The following is an 18,141-nucleotide window of genomic DNA, read 5'->3' on the forward strand; positions in this document are numbered from 1 at the left end:
TTGAGCATAAAACATGTTCCATAATTCTGCAACAGATCGAAGTCAACGATAGAGGTCTGTAATTGTGTCAATCTGTCTTACGGCCTTTCTTAAAAACGGGAATGACCTGTGCTTTTTTCCAGTCGTTAGGTACCTTTCGTTGCTCAAGCGATCCACGATGAATTACTACTAGAAGGGGAGCAAGTTCATTCGCATAATCTTTATAGAATCTTATAGATAATCTGGTCGTGAAGCCTTTCCACTACTAAGCGATTGTAGCTGCTTTTCAATACCGCGATCGGTTATCTCAATATCTGCCATTTTGAGGTTCGCACCAGGATTGAAAGCAGGGATAGTGTTACGAACCTCCGCGGTGAAACAGCTTCGGAAGACCTAATTCACTATTTCCGTCTTCTCTCTGTTATCTTCCGTTTCTGTGCCGGCGTGGTCGCTGAGAGTGAGTATATGATTTTGACCCACTTACTGCTTTCACATATGACCTAAATCTCTTAGGGTATTTACTCAGGTCGGTTGACAACGTCTTACTTTCGAAATCATTGAACGTTTCTCTCATAGCTCTCCTTACGCTCATTTTCTCTTTGTTCAGCTTTTGTTTGTCAACCAGGTTTTTACTTCTCTTGAATCTGAGATGAAGTGCTCCTTGTTTACGTAGCGCTTTTCTAACACTGCTATTAAACCATAGTGGATCTTTCTCATCCTTTAAAACCTTACTCGGAACGTACAAGTCTAGGGCATATTGAACGATGCCTTTGAATTTTTTTCATTTGATATCCACATCTGCGACCTCATCACCGAGTATTTGATGCTGACTGCTGAAATATTCTGAAACTTGCATCCTGTCACCCTTGCTGAGCCAATATTTCTTCATACCTTTCTTAACATTCCTTGTAGTACCTGTCGTCATAGATGCTGTCACAGCATTATGATCACTGATACCTTCCTCGTTGTTAACTAATTCGATACGTTCAGGTCTGTTTGTTCCCAGGAGGTCTACGACGTTACCCCCACGAGTTGGTTCTCTATCTGCTCAAGTTAACTACACTCCTGGAAATGGAAAAAAGAACACATTGACACCGGTGTGTCATACCCACCATACTTGCTCCGGCCACTGCGAGAGGGCTGTACAAGCAATGATCACACGCACGGCACAGTGGACACACCAGGAACCGCGGTGTTGGCCGTCGAATGGCGCTAGCTGCGCAGCATTTGTGCACCGCCGCCGTCAGTGTCAGCCAGTTTGCTGTGGCATACGGAGCTCCATCGCAGTCTTTAACACTGGTAGCATGCCGCGACAGCGTGGACGTGAACTGTATCTGCAGTTGACGGACTTTGAGCGAGGGCGTATAGTAGGCATGCGGGAGGCCGGGTGGACGTACCGCCGAATTACTCAACACGTGGGGCGTGAGGTCTCCACAGTACATCGATGTTGTCGCCAGTGGTCGGCGGAAGGTGCACGTGCCCGTCGACCTGGGACCGGACGGCAGCGACGCACGGATGCACGCCAAGACCGTAGGATCCTACGCAGTGCCGTAGGGGGCCCCACCGCCACTTCCCAGCAAATTAGGGACACTGTTGCTCCTGGGGTATCGGCGAGGACCATTCGCAACCGTCTCCATGAAGCTGGGCTACGGTCCCCCCACCGTTAGGCCGTCTTCCGCTCACGCCCCAACATCGTGCAGCCCGCCCCCAGTGGTGTCGCGACAGGCGTGAATGGAGGGACGAATGGAGACGTGTCGTCTTCAGCGATGAGAGTCGCTTCTGCCTTGGTGCCAATGATGGTCGTATGCGTGTTTGGCGCCGTGCAGGTGAGTGCCACAATCAGGACTGCATACGACCGAGGCACACAGGGCCAACACCCGGCATCATGGTGTGGGGAGCGATCTCCTACACTGGCCGTACACCTCTGGTGATCGTCGAGGGGACACTGAATAGTGCACGGTACATCCAAACCGTCATCGAACCCATCGTTCTACCATTCCTAGGCCGGCAAGGGAACTTGCTGTTCCAACAGGACAATGCACGTCCGCATGTATCCCGTGCCACCCAACGTGCTCTAGAAGGTGTAAGTCAACGACCCTGGCCAGCAAGATCTCCGGATCTGTCCCCCGTTGAGCATGTTTGGGACTGGATGAAGCGTCGTCTCACGCGGTCTGCACGTTCAGCACGAACGCTGGTCCAACTGAGGCGCCAGGTGGAAATGGCATGGCAAGCCGTTCCCCAGGACTACATCCAGTATCTCTACGATCGTCTCCATGGGAGAATAGCAGCCTGCATTGCTGCGAAAGGTGGATATACACTGTACTAGTGCCGACATTGTGCATGCTCTGTTGCCTGTGTCTATGTGCCTGTGGTTCTTTTTTTGCCTGTGGTTCTGTCAGTGTGATCATGTGATGTATCTGACCCCAGGAATGTGTCAATAAAGCTTCCCCTTCCTGGGACAATGAATTCACGGTGTTCTTATTTCAATTTCCAGGAGTGTATCTTCATCCAAAACAATGCCACACGATTCCCTGTCTTTGGCACCACTTTTTGGTGGCATAACACTCTCAATCTATACCTGGCAAGTTGCAGTCACCCCCTATTACAACAGCATGATCAGGAAAATTACTAATGATATTCTGATAGCTCTGTGTGAAGCGCTCTACAACTACAGATGCTGACTCAGGTGCTCTATAAAAGCATCCGATCACCATTTTTGACCGTTCTTAAATACTCAATATCATCCAGATTAATTCACATTCGGAATCCGTGATAACCTCGATAGATTTTATCGAATTTTTACTGCAGTAAACACGTCGCCACCATTGGCGACTAACCTATCCTTACGATAAACATTCCAGTCTAAACTTAGGATTTCGTTGTCATTGACGTCTGGCTTCAACCAGATTTCTGTTCCCAATACTATCTGTGCATTATGACCTTCAATAAGCGATACTAATCCTGGGATCTTTCGTTGGATGCTCCTGCAGTTTACTAAAATCCCTGCGAGTACCAAGATTCACTGAGGTCGCTGTAGCAGATTTAAAAGGCAAATGATGTTTGCTCCAAGGCGAGGGGTTCTCTAACCTAAAAAAGCCCCACGTGCACATTCGCATCCGATACCGTTGCAGAGCCCTCTGAGCCTCTGGTTTAGACCTTCCACTCTGCTCCAGACCAGAGGACCGCGATGAATCCTGGGTACGATGCTACAAATGACAAATTAATCATACAACAATGCCTAAGGAGTACGTTTGACATTCAACAAACTGTACTTCTCAGTGTGCATGGGTGTACAGGTGTGATACTGTTAGTTACGTAAGCCCATCCACCACGGCAAGGCCATATCACATCGGATGGGAAAAAACTCTCTAGTGTCCGGAACTTCTGCAGAGCGACGTGTGCACAATCATCATTTTTTAGTACAGCTTTACAAGAAAGGCGCGATGCTACATTGACACAGTCATGGCGAATATCGCAGACGCGAAAGGAGAAAAAGCCGTGCACCCGGCGAATTTAAAGCAACTTCAGTGGGTCTTGCGCATCTCAGATGTTTTCATTTACATATTCTGACACATACAGCGCCATCCATAGATCAAGTTTCACACTGTTTTTTTCTTCTGTCATGCATTTCCCTCCTTCACCGATAATATTCCGTTGCAAATTTGACATCAATCTGACCAGTGGTGTTATTTCTAGAACGTATAGAAAGTTTAACTTTAATTATAATCACCCATTATATAATAGTCAGCTGCTTTTTGCTATGTTGACTAAGCGTTGCCGGCCGTTGTGGCCGAGCGGTTCTAGGCGCTTCAGTCTGGAACCGTGCGACCGCTACGGACGCAGGTTCGAATCCTTCCTCGGGCATGGGTGTGTGTGACGTCCTTAGGTTAGTTAGGTTTAAGTAGTTCTAAGTTCTAGGGGACTGATGACGTCAGATATTAAGTCCCGTAGTGCTCAGAGCCATTTGAATCATTTTTTGACAAAGCGTTTTTATAGGAGTGTTTCTATTACTGTTCTTCTGTTTTTTATTTTTCTTTATCATCACCAGTACAGTATTCTCAAATGAACCTGTTGAAGAACACGAAAGAAATGTATAAAATGGTGTTAGTGGATACCACTGTGAAACATGGTACTATACAAGGGAAGTCAAAAACACTGCTAGTATCCAATGCTGAAATATTGTCATCTGCAATTCTACACAAGCTGTCATTCTTATTTTCGCGTTAGTCGTATTGTAGCAGACTGTGAAACATGGCAGCTCTATTGTCGATCTGCACCAAGGAGGAAAAGAGGGCAGTTACTAGCTTTTCGTTTGCTGAAGGTGTTGAACGTGCGGAAATTATTCGTCGAATGCAAGCGCGGAAGGGTGATAGCTGTTTATCGCGAAGCAAGATGAACGAATGTATAGAGCGCTTCAAACGGGGAAGAACTTCCCTATGTGACGAGGAAAGATCGTGCAGGCCATCGACGTCAACAACTGAGGACAATTTGGAAGCCGTCGAGGGTACGGTGATGGAAAACAGATGAATTACAGTGGGCAAAATCGCCAATGCTTTACATATCAGTCATGTTTAGCGTATTGTATCTTGCACGACAGGTTAGATTTTCGGAATCTGTGTACAAATGGATACCGACAAAGTTGTCAGCGCAGCATAAGGCGCAAATGATGGACATATGTCTTAAACATTTGGCCCGTTATCGTCGCGAGGGAGATGGATTTTTACAGAAAATCGTTACTGTAAACGACACGAGGGTGAATCATCACAAACCGAAGAGTAAGGCTGCGAGCATCGTTTGGAAACACCCATCATCAGCAGAAGTTAAGAAATTTAAACGTCAACCATCAGCTGACAAGATTATGCTAACCATATTCTGGGACAAGGAAGATGTAGTATCTTTTCATATCACCCTGTCAACATTTGAAACTATTGTGATGTGTTGCGAACTACACTAAAACCTGCAACAGGTTCAATGGCTGTAAGCATTATGGGACCTAACATCTGAGGTCATCAGTCCCATAGACTTAGAACTACTTAAACCTAACTAACCTAAGGACATCACACATATCCGTGCCCGAGGCAGGATTACAACCTGCGTCCGTAGCAGTAGCGCGGTTCCGGACTGAAGCGCCTAGAACCGCCCGGCCACAGCGGCCTGCACTGAAACCTGCAATCAGATCCAAACTTTGCAGAAAACTGCGAGAAGGTGTCATCCTGAAGCAAGATAATGCTCGATCACATTCTGCCAAAGGGACGGCCGAAACAATAAAGGAGTTGGGATTCGAATTGCTGGAATACCCGCTATACAGTCGAGACCTGGCTACAAGCGATTTCCATATGTTTGAACCACTGAAGGAAGCGCCCAGGGGAAAAAGTTTTTCAACCGATGCAGAAGTCATTGATGCGATGGAAAATTGGTTACAGGTGCAACCAAAAACCTTTTTTTTCGACCGAATCAAAAAACTTATGAAACGTTGGACGAAGTGCGTAGAAGTGCAGGGAGGTTATGTAGAAAAATAATCTATGTTTCAGTTTTCTATCATTTAGAATAAATATTCCTTTTCTAAAAAGTTGCTTTACTTTTTGTCAATCTCTAGTATATGATTATCAATGTAATTATGCACTGATTAGCCAGGACATTTTGACCACCGACCTACTATCGATATAAACCTGTGCAGGCGACAGCAGCGTCAACTGGCGAGGAATGATTTCGCCAGACACATGCATAGTGTATGTAGTATCAGTGAGTGTGCTATCCGTGTGTAGAAGGGGAAGGGACGTGATCTGAATTTGACCGAGGGCAGATTGTGATGGCCCGGAGGCTTGGCACGAGCATTTTGCAAAGTGCACGACTTGTCGGGTAATCGAGGAGTGCTGTCGTGAGTGTCTTCAACACGTGGGGAAAACCAAGGTGAAACAACGTCCAGACGTCGTGGCGTTGGGCGGCCATCCCTCGTTACAGATGTCGGACGTCGGAGGTTGCTCGGACTGGTAAAAAAGGAAAGGCGGCGAACTGAGGCGGACCTAACATCAGCTACAGTCTGTAACCGCGCGACCGCTACGGTCGCAGGTTCGAATCTTGCCTCGGGCATGGATGCGTGTGATGTCCTTAGGTTAGTTACGTTTAAGTAGTTCTAAGTTCTAGGGGACTGATGACCTCAGAAGTTAAGTCCCAAAGTGATCAGAGCCATTTTTTGGACCTAACATCAGACTTTAATACTGGGCAGAGTACAAGAGTGTCTGAGCACATACTGCACCGAACACTTGTAACGATGGGCCTTTGCAGCGGACGACCCATGTATGTACCAATGTTAACAACACGACATCGGCAACTACGACTGAAATGGACACGTTACGATCGGCACTTGACATCGGAGCAGCGTCAAAGCGTTGCACGTTCTGATGAGCCCGATACCTTCATCATGCCGATAGGAGGGCGCGAATCCGTTGTCTTCCAGGGCAACAGCTCCTTGGCACCTGTGCTGCGGATCGGAGACAAGCTGGCGGCGGCTCCATTATGCTCTGGGGTACATTCAGATGGGCATCAATGGGTACAGTGGCGCTCGTCATGGCTCGATCCATGACGACTAAGGAGTATCGCGCACTGGTTGCAGACCATGTACACCCCTTCATGGCGAACATGTTTCCTGACGGCGCTGGCATTTTTTAGCGAGATAACGCGCCATGTCACAAGGCCAGGAGCCTGGTGGAATGTTTCAAGGAACACAGTGGCGAGTTCCTATTGATGTGCTGACTCCAAAACTCGCCAGATCTGAACCAGATGGAACACATCTGGGATGTGATTGAATGCGACGTCAGAGCTAATCATCCACCTTCCCGAAATTTACGGGACTTAGATGACTTGTGTGTGCAGATTGGTGCGAACTCCCCCCAGCGACTTACCAAGGCCTCACTGCTTCCATGCAAACACGCGTCGCCGCTGTTATCCGTCGCAAATATGGACGCACCAGCTACTGGGTAGGTGGTCATAATATTGTGGCTGACCAGTGTACATGTATTTTGATTACTTTTTTAGTTATTCACAATTTTATACACTTTTTTTGTAATACGTCCGATTGTTTCTATGTTGTGAAGATTGCGAGGTTTCCTAATTGTTTACAACATAATAAGAATCAGAACTTACACGAAATTAACCATTATTATAAAATATTAGAAAGTTGTAAGTGTATAGTCACACTACACATTCTTCAAAATTTCTTTTACGTTTCTGAGCAAATTATCAGTGAACTTACCTGCATGTATTTGCTCCACCTGGGATCTTTTCCCACGATATCGTGTGCGAGGAAAGGACTTGTTGCCATCATGACGAATACAGCTTCTCCTCCAGACGCCAGTAGCTTGTACATGTTCAGTATCGCTTGCCTGAAAAAAAAAATACAGCTCTTCTTTTAGCGTAATTGGTGTAAATAAATTTTTTATCATTACATCCAATAATCTTTCCAATTCTCGGGTCCACATTGCATTAAATCCAAACTGTATCTACATCTACACTGTGAAAACCACTGTGGAGTGCACGGCGGTGGTTACTTTCCACTGTAAAAGATGTTAGGGTTTCTTCCAGTTCCATTCGCGTGTAGAACGCGGGTAGATGGAGTGTTTTCCTGCATCTGCGCGCGCGGTAATAAATGGCTCTGAGCACTATGGGACTCAACAGCTGAGGTCATCAGTCCCCTAGAACTTAGAACTACTTAAACCTAACTAACCTACGGACGTCACACACATCTATGCCCGAGGCAGGATTCGAAACTGCGAACGTAGCGGTCGCGCGGTTCCAGACTGTAGCGCCTAGAACCGATCGGCCACTCTGGCCGGCGCGCGCGGTAATACTCTACATGCTTAGAAATATCAGGACACCCTTATGTAATGCGGAATCGAACACTAGATATCATGAGAGGCGGACAAAGGTATTCAATGGGACGGGGATTATTGTGTTGTCAGTAGAGAAGCGGTATCAGCACAAAGTGTTGGGTGGAAGAGCTCAGTTACTTCTAACGTGGAATAATCATTGGATATCAGCTGAGTAACAAATCAATCGGGGACATTTCAACCTTTCTGAGGCTGACCAAATCGTCTGTTGATGGGAGTGTGAAGCGGAAACTGGGAGAAACAACCACAGCTAACAAGAATAGGCAGACCTTATGCAGTGACGGGCGCGAACTGTCGAGCATTCCAGAGGGTGGTTGCAAAATATCGTATGAAATCAGTGGATGGAATCACTCCTGAATTCAAAAGAGTTACTACAAGTCCATCTAGCACAACGTCTGCGCGTAGGAAGTTAAAAAGAATGTGGTACAAGCGTCAACAACTCCTCGCAAGCCACACATTTTAGCATTCACTTTTAAGCGACGGTTGTGGTGGCGAAATAAGCTCCGCCACTGAACAGTTGATGACTGGAAACGATTGACTCCGAGTGTAAGTAGGCTGTTTAGTTTTTTTTTATTGGTAACGCCGCCGACACGTAGCGCTCTGTATGAAAATCACTGGCTGTGCCGTGTGCAGTCTGTGGCTTGTTGGCATTGTTGTAATACTCGCCATTGTAGTGTCGGGCAGCGGCAGCTGGATGCTAACAGCGCGTAGCGTTGCGCAGTTGGAGGCGAGCCGCCAGCAGTGGTGGATGTGAGGAGAGAAATGGCGGAGTTTTGTAATTTGTAAGACTGGATGTCATGAACTACCATATATATTTTGACTATTAAGGTAAATACACTGTTTGTTCTCTTTTAAAATCTTTCATTTTCTAACTATACCTATCAGTAGTTAGTGCCTTCCGTAGTTTGATTCTTTTAGTTAGCTGGCAGTAGTGGCGCTCGCTGTATTGCAGTAGTTCGAATAACGAAGATTTTTCTGAGGTATGTGATTTGTGAAAGGTATAGATTAATGTTAGTCTGGGCCATTCGTTTGTAGGGATTTTTGGAAGTCAGATTGCGTTGCGCTAAAGATATTGTGTGTCAGTTTAAGCACAGTCTTGTACGATTGTTCAAAGAGGACGTATCACATAGACCAGTCATGCACAATTTTTGAAGGGGACGTTTCATATGTCGACCCTTAGCCAAGGATACCTCACTGGAATCTTCTGATTTTTTTTTCTTGTAGTTTGTGTAGTTAGTGTAGCCTTTGTTTATTGCTAGCGCGTAATCATAGAGAGAATTTCCTTTGTAGTTGTAGTCTTTCATTATTGTACAGTACAACAGTTGTGGCATGCATGTAGAGTTGCACCAAGTATTTCGCAGCTGCGCTTGCAATTAACTAGATATTATTTTCAGTGATATGTTAATGTGTTCTCTTATTTTTGCTTTTCAAATTGTGCTTTTTTGTGTTGTCGTGTGAAATATTGTGACAATAATGGCGTGTGAGAAACGTAATACTAGGCTCCAAAGTAGACTGAGAAATGACAGTGAAGACGAAAGCAGTGTGTTAACGTCACCATGTAATGAATTCACTAATGTTGAAAGTAGTAATTTGGTAATAGCGCATAGGGAAATAGAGCGAGTTGCAAATAATGGTGTAGGCAGTGAAACAATTAGTGAACAGGGAAGCATTATCGATCGATCGGTCGGCAACAGCTCGCCTCAGGATTCCGAAATGACAGGACACAATCTTGCAAATACTGTAGATTCAGATTTAGCGTCCTCACCGTTTTCTCAAATAAATCAAGACACATTTTCTGCTTTTCAAAATTCGAATATTGCCGGTTCAAATGCATTGCCAAATAGCACTAAGGAACATGTTTCAGACACCAGTGCATTGTTATTACAATTAATGCAACAAATGGGACAAAAGCTTCAAAAGTTAGACACAATGGAACAAAATCAGAGACAAACACAGCAAAAGCTTCAAAAGTTAGACACAATGGAACAAAATCAGAGACAAACACAGCAAAAGCTTCAAAAGTTAGACACAATGGAACAAAATCTTCAAAAGTTAGACACAACGCTTGAACAAAATCAGAAACAAATGGGACAGAATCTTCAAAAGTTAGACACAATGGAACAAAACCTTCGGAAGTTAGACACCACACTTGAACAAACACGTGAAGATTTAACTACTGAGTTACATTATATCCTTTGTAAAAAAAATAAAAAAAAAAACAAACTAAACAGCCTACTTACATGTGACGGTTCATGTGACACCTTGTGACAACTCATGAGTAGTGCCAACAGTGAAGTGCAGATGAGATGGTGTGACGGTATGGCGGTAGTTTATGTGGTCAGAATGCGGCCTCTTTACAGCGCCTAAGAAAACGCTGAGTGGGGAGGGATACGAAGGCATTTCACAGCAATATATACTGCGTACAGCAGAGGAACAGTTCGGAGACGATGATGGTCTGTATCAGCATGAGAATGTGTTCTGTCATAAATCAGCTACGGTGAAGCGACGGTCTGAGGACAGTAACATTTCTGAAGTAAAATGATCTGCTCAGGATCCAGCCCTGAATCCAATGGAACACCTTTAGAATGATTTAGAACGTTTGCTCCAGATCTCAGCGTGCAATATCATTACCTTCTCTGTTTTTGGCACTTTAGGAAGCATGGGCTACCTTTCCTTAGCAGACATTCAGTCACCCCATTGAAAGTGTTTCCAGCAGAGTTTAGAGCCGTCATAAAGGCGGTTGGTGGACTGACCCCATGTTAATGTTCACTAGCAGTTGTCCGGATACCTTTGATCAGAGACTGCATGTGTACTCTTTATTCGCGTTACCTACGAGAGTGACGTGTAGGAGGTTGCAGTATACTTCTAGATGCCACACTGATTCTTGGAACTTTGTTAAGAGACTTTCATGGGATTGTATGTTTCTATTTTAAAATGACTGCCTGTTCACTTTTTCTGCAACCGTAATATTCTCACATGGATCAGACAAACCTGTGACTATTCGTGCTGTACTTCTTTGAATATGTTCAACGTCCCCTGTTGGTTCTACGTATTCGGTATGGGTCTCTCAATATTGAGAAACATTCTAGAATATGTAGTACGAGTGCTATGAAAGCAGTCTTCTATGTAGATTCTTTCCATTTTCCCAGTATTCCACCAATGAACCGAAGTCTATCATCTGGTTTGTTGCATTGTCTATGACAGAGGCTCCTGTGACCATTCCCTTTCTTATCCATATAACTTACTTCACCAACGTGTTTGTGTGGGATGACTAATTCCAATCGTGACTCATTCATGCTGAAATAGCAGATACCACATTTGTGCGTTTTGTGAAGTGCACGAGTTTACATTTAAAGCAAGCTGGTATTCTCGGCATTGCATTGAGGTGGTACCAAGATCTGACTGCACAACTCTGAAGCTTTTTAATTTCTGATATGAAGTCATTTTTCTGCATATGCTTTATGTTTATTTGAGACAAACATTTGTGGCATTGGAACCGAGTCTTCGACAGGAAAAAAGGACTTCGTGCAACAAACGAGTCGCTTCCACAACTTAAGGTTGTTAGAGTGCAGTAAGGCTATAGGGGACCTACATAAATATATTTTTCCTTTTTAATTTGCTATGTTTATTATATATTGTATTAACTATTGACATTCAAATACTACAAATATACCTATCTGATTTCGACTATCGAAACTGAACAGTTGAATGAAAGGATCCGTAACGCGGAAAGAATGGCTTTTAACGTGACGGTATGGCTGGTATGTTGGCTCCTATGTATGAGAAGCCGGATAAAATATTTAAATTATGTGCACCGCACCATGTGAACAACACAAATTGCTTATTATTGAGAAAACTGTGAAACTGATTCAAGAAGGACCTTTATTACCTGTACAGGGACGCGTATCGGTGGCCGCTGCTGAAAAAAAAAAAAAAATCAGATTTGATCATTACGGTGACTGTGCTTTCCTGTGGGTAAGCTTTGAATTGTGCCATGTCCGTGTGTCACAAATGGCTGAATCTTACCACCAGCCTATCCCTTGGATCAACAGCACCAGCACTGTCGCCATAAGGCGTTGAACCAGCTGCAGCACTTGCTGTGGTGGGTACACCAACAGTAGCAAACTGTTCTGTCCTGACGACGCCAAGGCTCCTAATGGATGACACTACAGCTGCGTTTTTACCGCAGCAGATAACCGCTTCTGAAGAACAGGGTAGCCTGGTACTTCTAACTTACTCGTAAGTTGGATGAATACATGTTGCCTGTTCTTTCAGATATGTCCGAAAGAACAGATACCACGCATTCATGTAACTGATTCGCCTTGATGAGCAATTATTCAATACCTTTAGTGCAGATGCACATTTACGTTCGACCACCAACGGAAATCTAAAGTTATGGAGCACGGTGGACATGTTTAAGATGTGGCGCTAGGTGGGAATGTGGGTCACCTAGGCATCGTGCCGAGACAGTTCGCGCATTTGCGATGAAAGCTGTCTCTGTAAGGCGCAGTGGTTAACGCAACTGTCTAGTTAGTAGGAGATCCCAGGTTCGAGTTTTAGTCCGGTACACATTTTCATTCATCGCTGATGCAGCTGATATCATTAGTTCCTCCCCTTTCCCTTCCTTCCCTCACCCCCCCCCCCCCCCTCCTTTACTTCACATCGCATAAATACCAATTTCCTTTTGCACTGTCTTCCAAAGAGAGTAAATCACATAGAAATCAACCAGGAAACAAATTGAACTACACATGTTGAGAGGATATTTGATGTTACCGTAGTAATTACAAAACTGGGTCAAATTTCCAAAGAACTTGTAGTATGCACCCAATTATCTGTAAGATGTTGCACTCCCTCTGGCCTGGATGCATGAACCGATTCAGTTGCGTAGAGTGTCATAAGGCCATTTTCTCCTCTCCTGAAGTGAGCTGGTGCACAACAGTTGTAAATGGTCCTAGTTGTCCTTCACTCTGGTACTACAATGAAGTTAACATCTGAGCTGGTATCACACATGTTCTGTCGGAAACGCATCTGGTGATCTTGCTGACCGCCGGAGGACCTCAGAATCACTGTGACACGTCATAGAGAACGTGCGAAGTGTGGACGAGCAGTTTCCTATAGAAAAATTATGCTATGATAACGTCACATCAGAGATAAGACTTGAGGACGCAGGATATCTGTGAAGTACCATTGTGCCGCCAGAGTTCTCTCAATCACTACCATCCGTAACCTGAAGTCATATCATGTGGCTTCCCACGCCGGAACGCTGCTGTGATTCTCCGAAACCTTGGAAGAACTGGTCCTCTCCCTAGGTAATACAAAGCCCCGATTTATTGCTGAACGCAATACGATGCCATTGATAAAACAATCCATGCTTCCCGGTCACGAAACTACTCCAAACATAGCCGTTTACTGCTAGTCTCCAACCAACAATGGGGGATGATGCAAAATCTTGTGAGGAGTCCATTGCTTGTTCTCGGACGGCAGACGAAGCTGTGAAGGGGTAACAATGTGCCTGGTGTACAATATAGCGACCCTTACACGAGCACGCAGCACCTCTTTGTTACTTCACAGTGATCACTCGACGCCTGACGCTGGTCATGCCGTTTATATAGCATCTACATCTACATCTACATGGTTCCTCTGCAACTCACACTTACGTGCCTGGCAGAACAAATTTTCATGCTACTTTTCTACCATTTCACTCTCGAATGGCACTTAGGAAAAAGGAACACCTAAATCTTTCCGTTCGAACTCTGATTTCTCTTATTTTATTATGATGATCATTTCCTCCTATGTAGGTGGGTGTCAACAAAATATTTTCGTTTCCGGAAGAGAAGTTGGTGATTTCGTAAATAGATCTCACCGCAAAGAAAACCGCCTTTGTTTCAGTGACTGCCACCCCAACTCGCGTATCATATCAGTGATACTCTCATCACTATTAAACACGAAACGGGCGCCGCCCTTGATTAGCCGTGCGGTCTGAGGCGCTGCAGTCATGGACTGTGCGGCTGGTCCTGGCGGACGTTCGAGTCCTCCCTCGGGCATGGGTGTGTGTGTTTGTCCTTAGGATAATTTAGGTTAAGTAGTGTGTAAGGCTAGGGACCGATGACCTTAGCAGTTAAGTCCCATAAGATTTCACACACACGAAACGGGCTGCCCTTCTTTGCACTTTTTCGATCTCCTCAGTCAATCCTACCTGGTAAGGATCCCACACCGCGCAGCAATATTCCAGCAGGGGACTGATAAGCGTAATTTAGGTTTGTTGCATCTTCTAAGTGTTCTGCCAACAAAGCGCAGTCTTTGTTTCACCTTCCCTCAATATTATCTATGTGGTCTTTCAAATTTAAGTTGCTCGTCATTGTAATTCCTAGGTATTTAGATGAATTAACAGCCCTTAGATTTGTGCAATTTATCGTATAACTAAAATTTATCGCATTTCTTTCAGTACCCATGTGGATGACCTCGCGCGTTTCTTTGTATAGCGCCAATTGCCACTTTTCGCACCATACTCAAATTCTCTCTGGATAATTTTGTAATTGGAATTGATCGTCTGATGATTTTACTAGACGGTAAATCACAGAGTCATCTGCAAACAATCTAAGGGGGCTGCTCAGATTATCACCTAGATCATTTACGTAAATCAGGAACAGCAGAGGGCCTATGGCACTACCTTGCGGAACGCCAGATATCACTTCTGTTCTACTCGATGATTTACCGTCTATCACTACGAACTGTGACCTCTCTGAGAGGAAATCACGAAACCACACAACTGAGACGATACTCCATATGCAAGCAATTTGACTAATAGTCGCTTGTGAGGAACGGTATCAAAAGCCTTCTGGAAAACTAGGAATATGGAATCGATCTGACATCCCTTGTCGACAGCACTCTTTAGTTCATGGGAATAAAGGGCTAGCTGTGTTGCACAAGCACGATATTTTCTGAATCCGTGTTGGTTATGTATCAATAAGTCATTTTCGTCAAGGTGATTCATAATGTTCGAGTGCAGTATATGCTCAAAAATCAGTCAGTGAAGTCAGTGATATGGATTACTACTATTTCCTTCCCTGAATGTTACTGTGACCTGTTCTGCTTTCCAGTCTTTAGGAACAGACCTTTCGTCAAGTGAGCGGATGTATACACTCCTGGAAATGGAAAAAAGAACACATTGACACCGGTCTGCCAGACCCACCATACTTGCTCCTGACACTGCGAGAGGGCTGTACAAGCAATGATTACACGCACGGCACAGCGGACACACCAGAAACCGCTGTGTTGGCCGTCGAATGGCGCTAGCTGCGCAGCATTTGTGCACCGCCGCCGTCAGTGTCAGCCAGTTTGCCGTGGCATACGGAGCTCCATCGCAGTCTTTAACACTGGTATCATGCCGCGACAGCATGGACGTGAACCGTATGTGCAGTTGACGGACTTTGAGCGAGGGCGTATAGTGGGCATGCGGGAGGCCGGGTGGACGTACCGCCGAATTGCTCAACACGTGGGGCGTGAGGTCTCCCCAGTCCATCGATGTTGTCGCCAGTGGTCGGCGGAAGGTGCACGTGCCCGTCGACCTGGGACCTGACCGCAGCGACGCACGGATGCACGCCAAGACCGTAGGATCCTACGCAGTGCCGTAGGGGGCCCCACCGCCACTTCCCAGCAAATTAGGGACACTGTTGCTCCTGGGGTATCGGCGAGGACCATTCGCAACCGTCTCCATGAAGCTGGGCTACGGTCCCGCACACCGTTAGGCCGTCTTCCGCTCACGCCCCAACATCGTGCAGCCCGCCTCCAGTGGTGTCGCGACAGGCGTGAATGGAGGGACGAATGGAGACGTGTCGTCTTCAGCGATGAGAGTCGCTTCTGCCTTGGTGCCAATGATGGTCGTATGCGTGTTTGGCGCCGTGCAGGTGAGCGCCACAATCAGGACTGCATACGACCGAGGCACACAGGGCCAACAACCGGCATCAAGGTGTGGGGAGCGACCTCCTACACTGGCCGTACACCTCTGGTGATCGTCGAGGGGACACTGAATAGTGCACGGTACATCCAAACCGTCATCGAACCCATCGTTCTACCATTCCTATACCGGCAAGGGAACATGCTGTTCCAACAGGACAATGCACGTCCGCATGTATCCCGTGCCACCCAACGTGCTCTAGAAGGTGTAAGTCAACTACCCTGGCCAGCAAGATCTCCGGATCTGTCCCCCATTGAGCATGTTTGGGACTGGATGAAGCGTCGTCTCACGCGGTCTGCACGTCCAGCACGAACGTTGGTCCAACTGAGGCGCCAGGTGGAACGGCATGGCAAGCCGTTCCACAGGACTACATCCAGCATCTCTACGATCGTCTCCATGGGAGAATAGCAGCCTGCATTGTTGCGAAAGGTGGATATACACTGTACTAGTGCCAACATTGTGCATGCTCTGTTGCCTGTGTCTATGTGCCTGTGGTTCTGTCAGTGTGATCATGTGATGTATCTGACCCCAGGAATGTGTAAATAAAGTTTCCCATTCCTGGGACAATGAATTCACGGTGTTCTTATTTCAGTTTCCAGGAGTGTACGATTGCTAAGAAAGGCGCTATTGTTGCTGTATACTCTGAAAGGAACCTGATTGGTATACCATCTGGACCGGAAGACTTGCCTTTCTTAAGTGATTGGAGTTGTTTCGCAACACGTAATATATCTACTTTTATGTCTCTCATGCTAACAACTGTTCTGGTTTGAAATTCTGGAAGGTAGCACCTTGCAGCACTGATAACAGCAGGTACCACCACCTGATGATGTCGGGCAGTTGCATCGACGAAATATTGTGCGAGTTACACAATACAATCCGGCGGCAAACCCGAGAAGAGTGTTTGCAGCAGATCCGTCGGGAAAGCATGAAAAGTCACAATGAGTGTACTTTTTGCAGCTAATCCTGGGAGCGCTAAATTATTATAAGCAGGGTTCAGAATGAGCTTATGCAGTAGGAACATTTGTGGAGCATCGAAATATCAAAAATATATATTTTCTGAAAACTGATATATCTGACGTCACAGTCGGCTAAAAAGTTGGGGTCGCCGGTCCTTGTTCTAGGTAGATCGAGACTAGGGCTGACTGAGAACGGATCTGTAGTTAACGGCAGCTCAAACTAAATGACGCAATAAGCTTTAGCTGGTGTTTACAAGTTGAACTTTTGACTGTGGTAATAGTTACAAAGTTCTAGTTTTATGGCGTCATATCTCACGTTGGTACCTAGAAGTGGGTCTACGCTCAATATCTGGCTGTCAGATTGCTCAGTGTTGTGTTGGATAATCGCAGATTGCCTTTTGGTCGCGACTGTGGGTGCTATTTTTATTGTATTGAAGAACATTGCGCGCTTGAGCACTTTCAGAATCATCCTGGCATTTTGCTTGTAAAGTCCCACGTGGCAACAATATGCTTTGCTTCGGACTGGGGTCGATAGACAGCCAAATTTACTGGAGACTAGAAATTATTGGCTACAGTGAAGGCTGCACGTATTATGGTGAACGGTACATTCATCTTTGTGTTTACATTGTTGCTAATGTACGGCAACTTAATACGAGGACACATGGCCGCGACAACATTATGCGTTTTTACCGGATTCGTGTGACACTTAATTGCTGGTGTACAATCTCACCCCAAGTTGTTTTTGGCAACGCAGAGCTTAGGTACTCTAGCCCCCTTGAAGCGCAGCGTCAGAACGAATGACTACCAGGTAAGGGCAGATAGGTTTTAACAGATGGATGCAGTGCTGGTACACAAGGAGTAACTGAACCAACAGACCAGTCTGTGGTGTCACTAGACCATACATGGCAGTTAGTCCACTGCTCACGGCTGCAGATATTTCGTTCTAAAGCAAGTTGTATGATTGCTTTTGTAGTCTTTCTTGTATCCGTGCTAAGTTCATGCATTAATAATTAATGGGTAAGGAAGAATATCAGTCCAAGCAGAGGATGAATTTTTATGCGTCAGTCCCTCCCCCCCCCCCTCTGTCTCCCCCCCTCCTAGCGCGCGGGATTAGCCGAGCGGTCTGAGGAGCTGCAATCATGGTTTCTGCGGCTGGTCCCGGCGGAGGTTCGAGTCCTCCCTTGGGCATGTGTTTGTGTGTTTGTCCTAAGGATAATTTAGGTTAAGTAGTGTGTAAGCTTAGGGACTGATAACCTTAGCAGTTAAGTCCCATAAGATTTCACACATATTTGAACATTTTTTTATCTCTCCCTCTTTCCCTGTATGAGTGTATAGAATTTTATCGCATGAGGGTTCTACGCTG

At 45.7% G+C, this 18,141-nt stretch overlaps 1 protein-coding gene across 3 annotated transcripts in view; it reads right to left on the minus strand.

Moving 5' to 3' along the window:
* Positions 1 to 18,141, minus strand: part of LOC126335148 (juvenile hormone acid O-methyltransferase-like) — a 145,600-nt gene that overhangs the window by 13,678 nt on the left and 113,781 nt on the right. For all 3 annotated transcript variants that reach the window (XM_049998116.1, XM_049998114.1, XM_049998115.1), the window contains exon 4: positions 7,232 to 7,361. In XM_049998116.1, coding sequence (XP_049854073.1) covers positions 7,232 to 7,361 — 130 coding nt within the window. The remainder of the gene's footprint in view (positions 1 to 7,231; positions 7,362 to 18,141) is intronic.

The sequence above is a fragment of the Schistocerca gregaria genome, chromosome 2 (assembly GCF_023897955.1).
Source record: "Schistocerca gregaria isolate iqSchGreg1 chromosome 2, iqSchGreg1.2, whole genome shotgun sequence".
Taxonomy (NCBI): domain Eukaryota; kingdom Metazoa; phylum Arthropoda; class Insecta; order Orthoptera; family Acrididae; genus Schistocerca; species Schistocerca gregaria.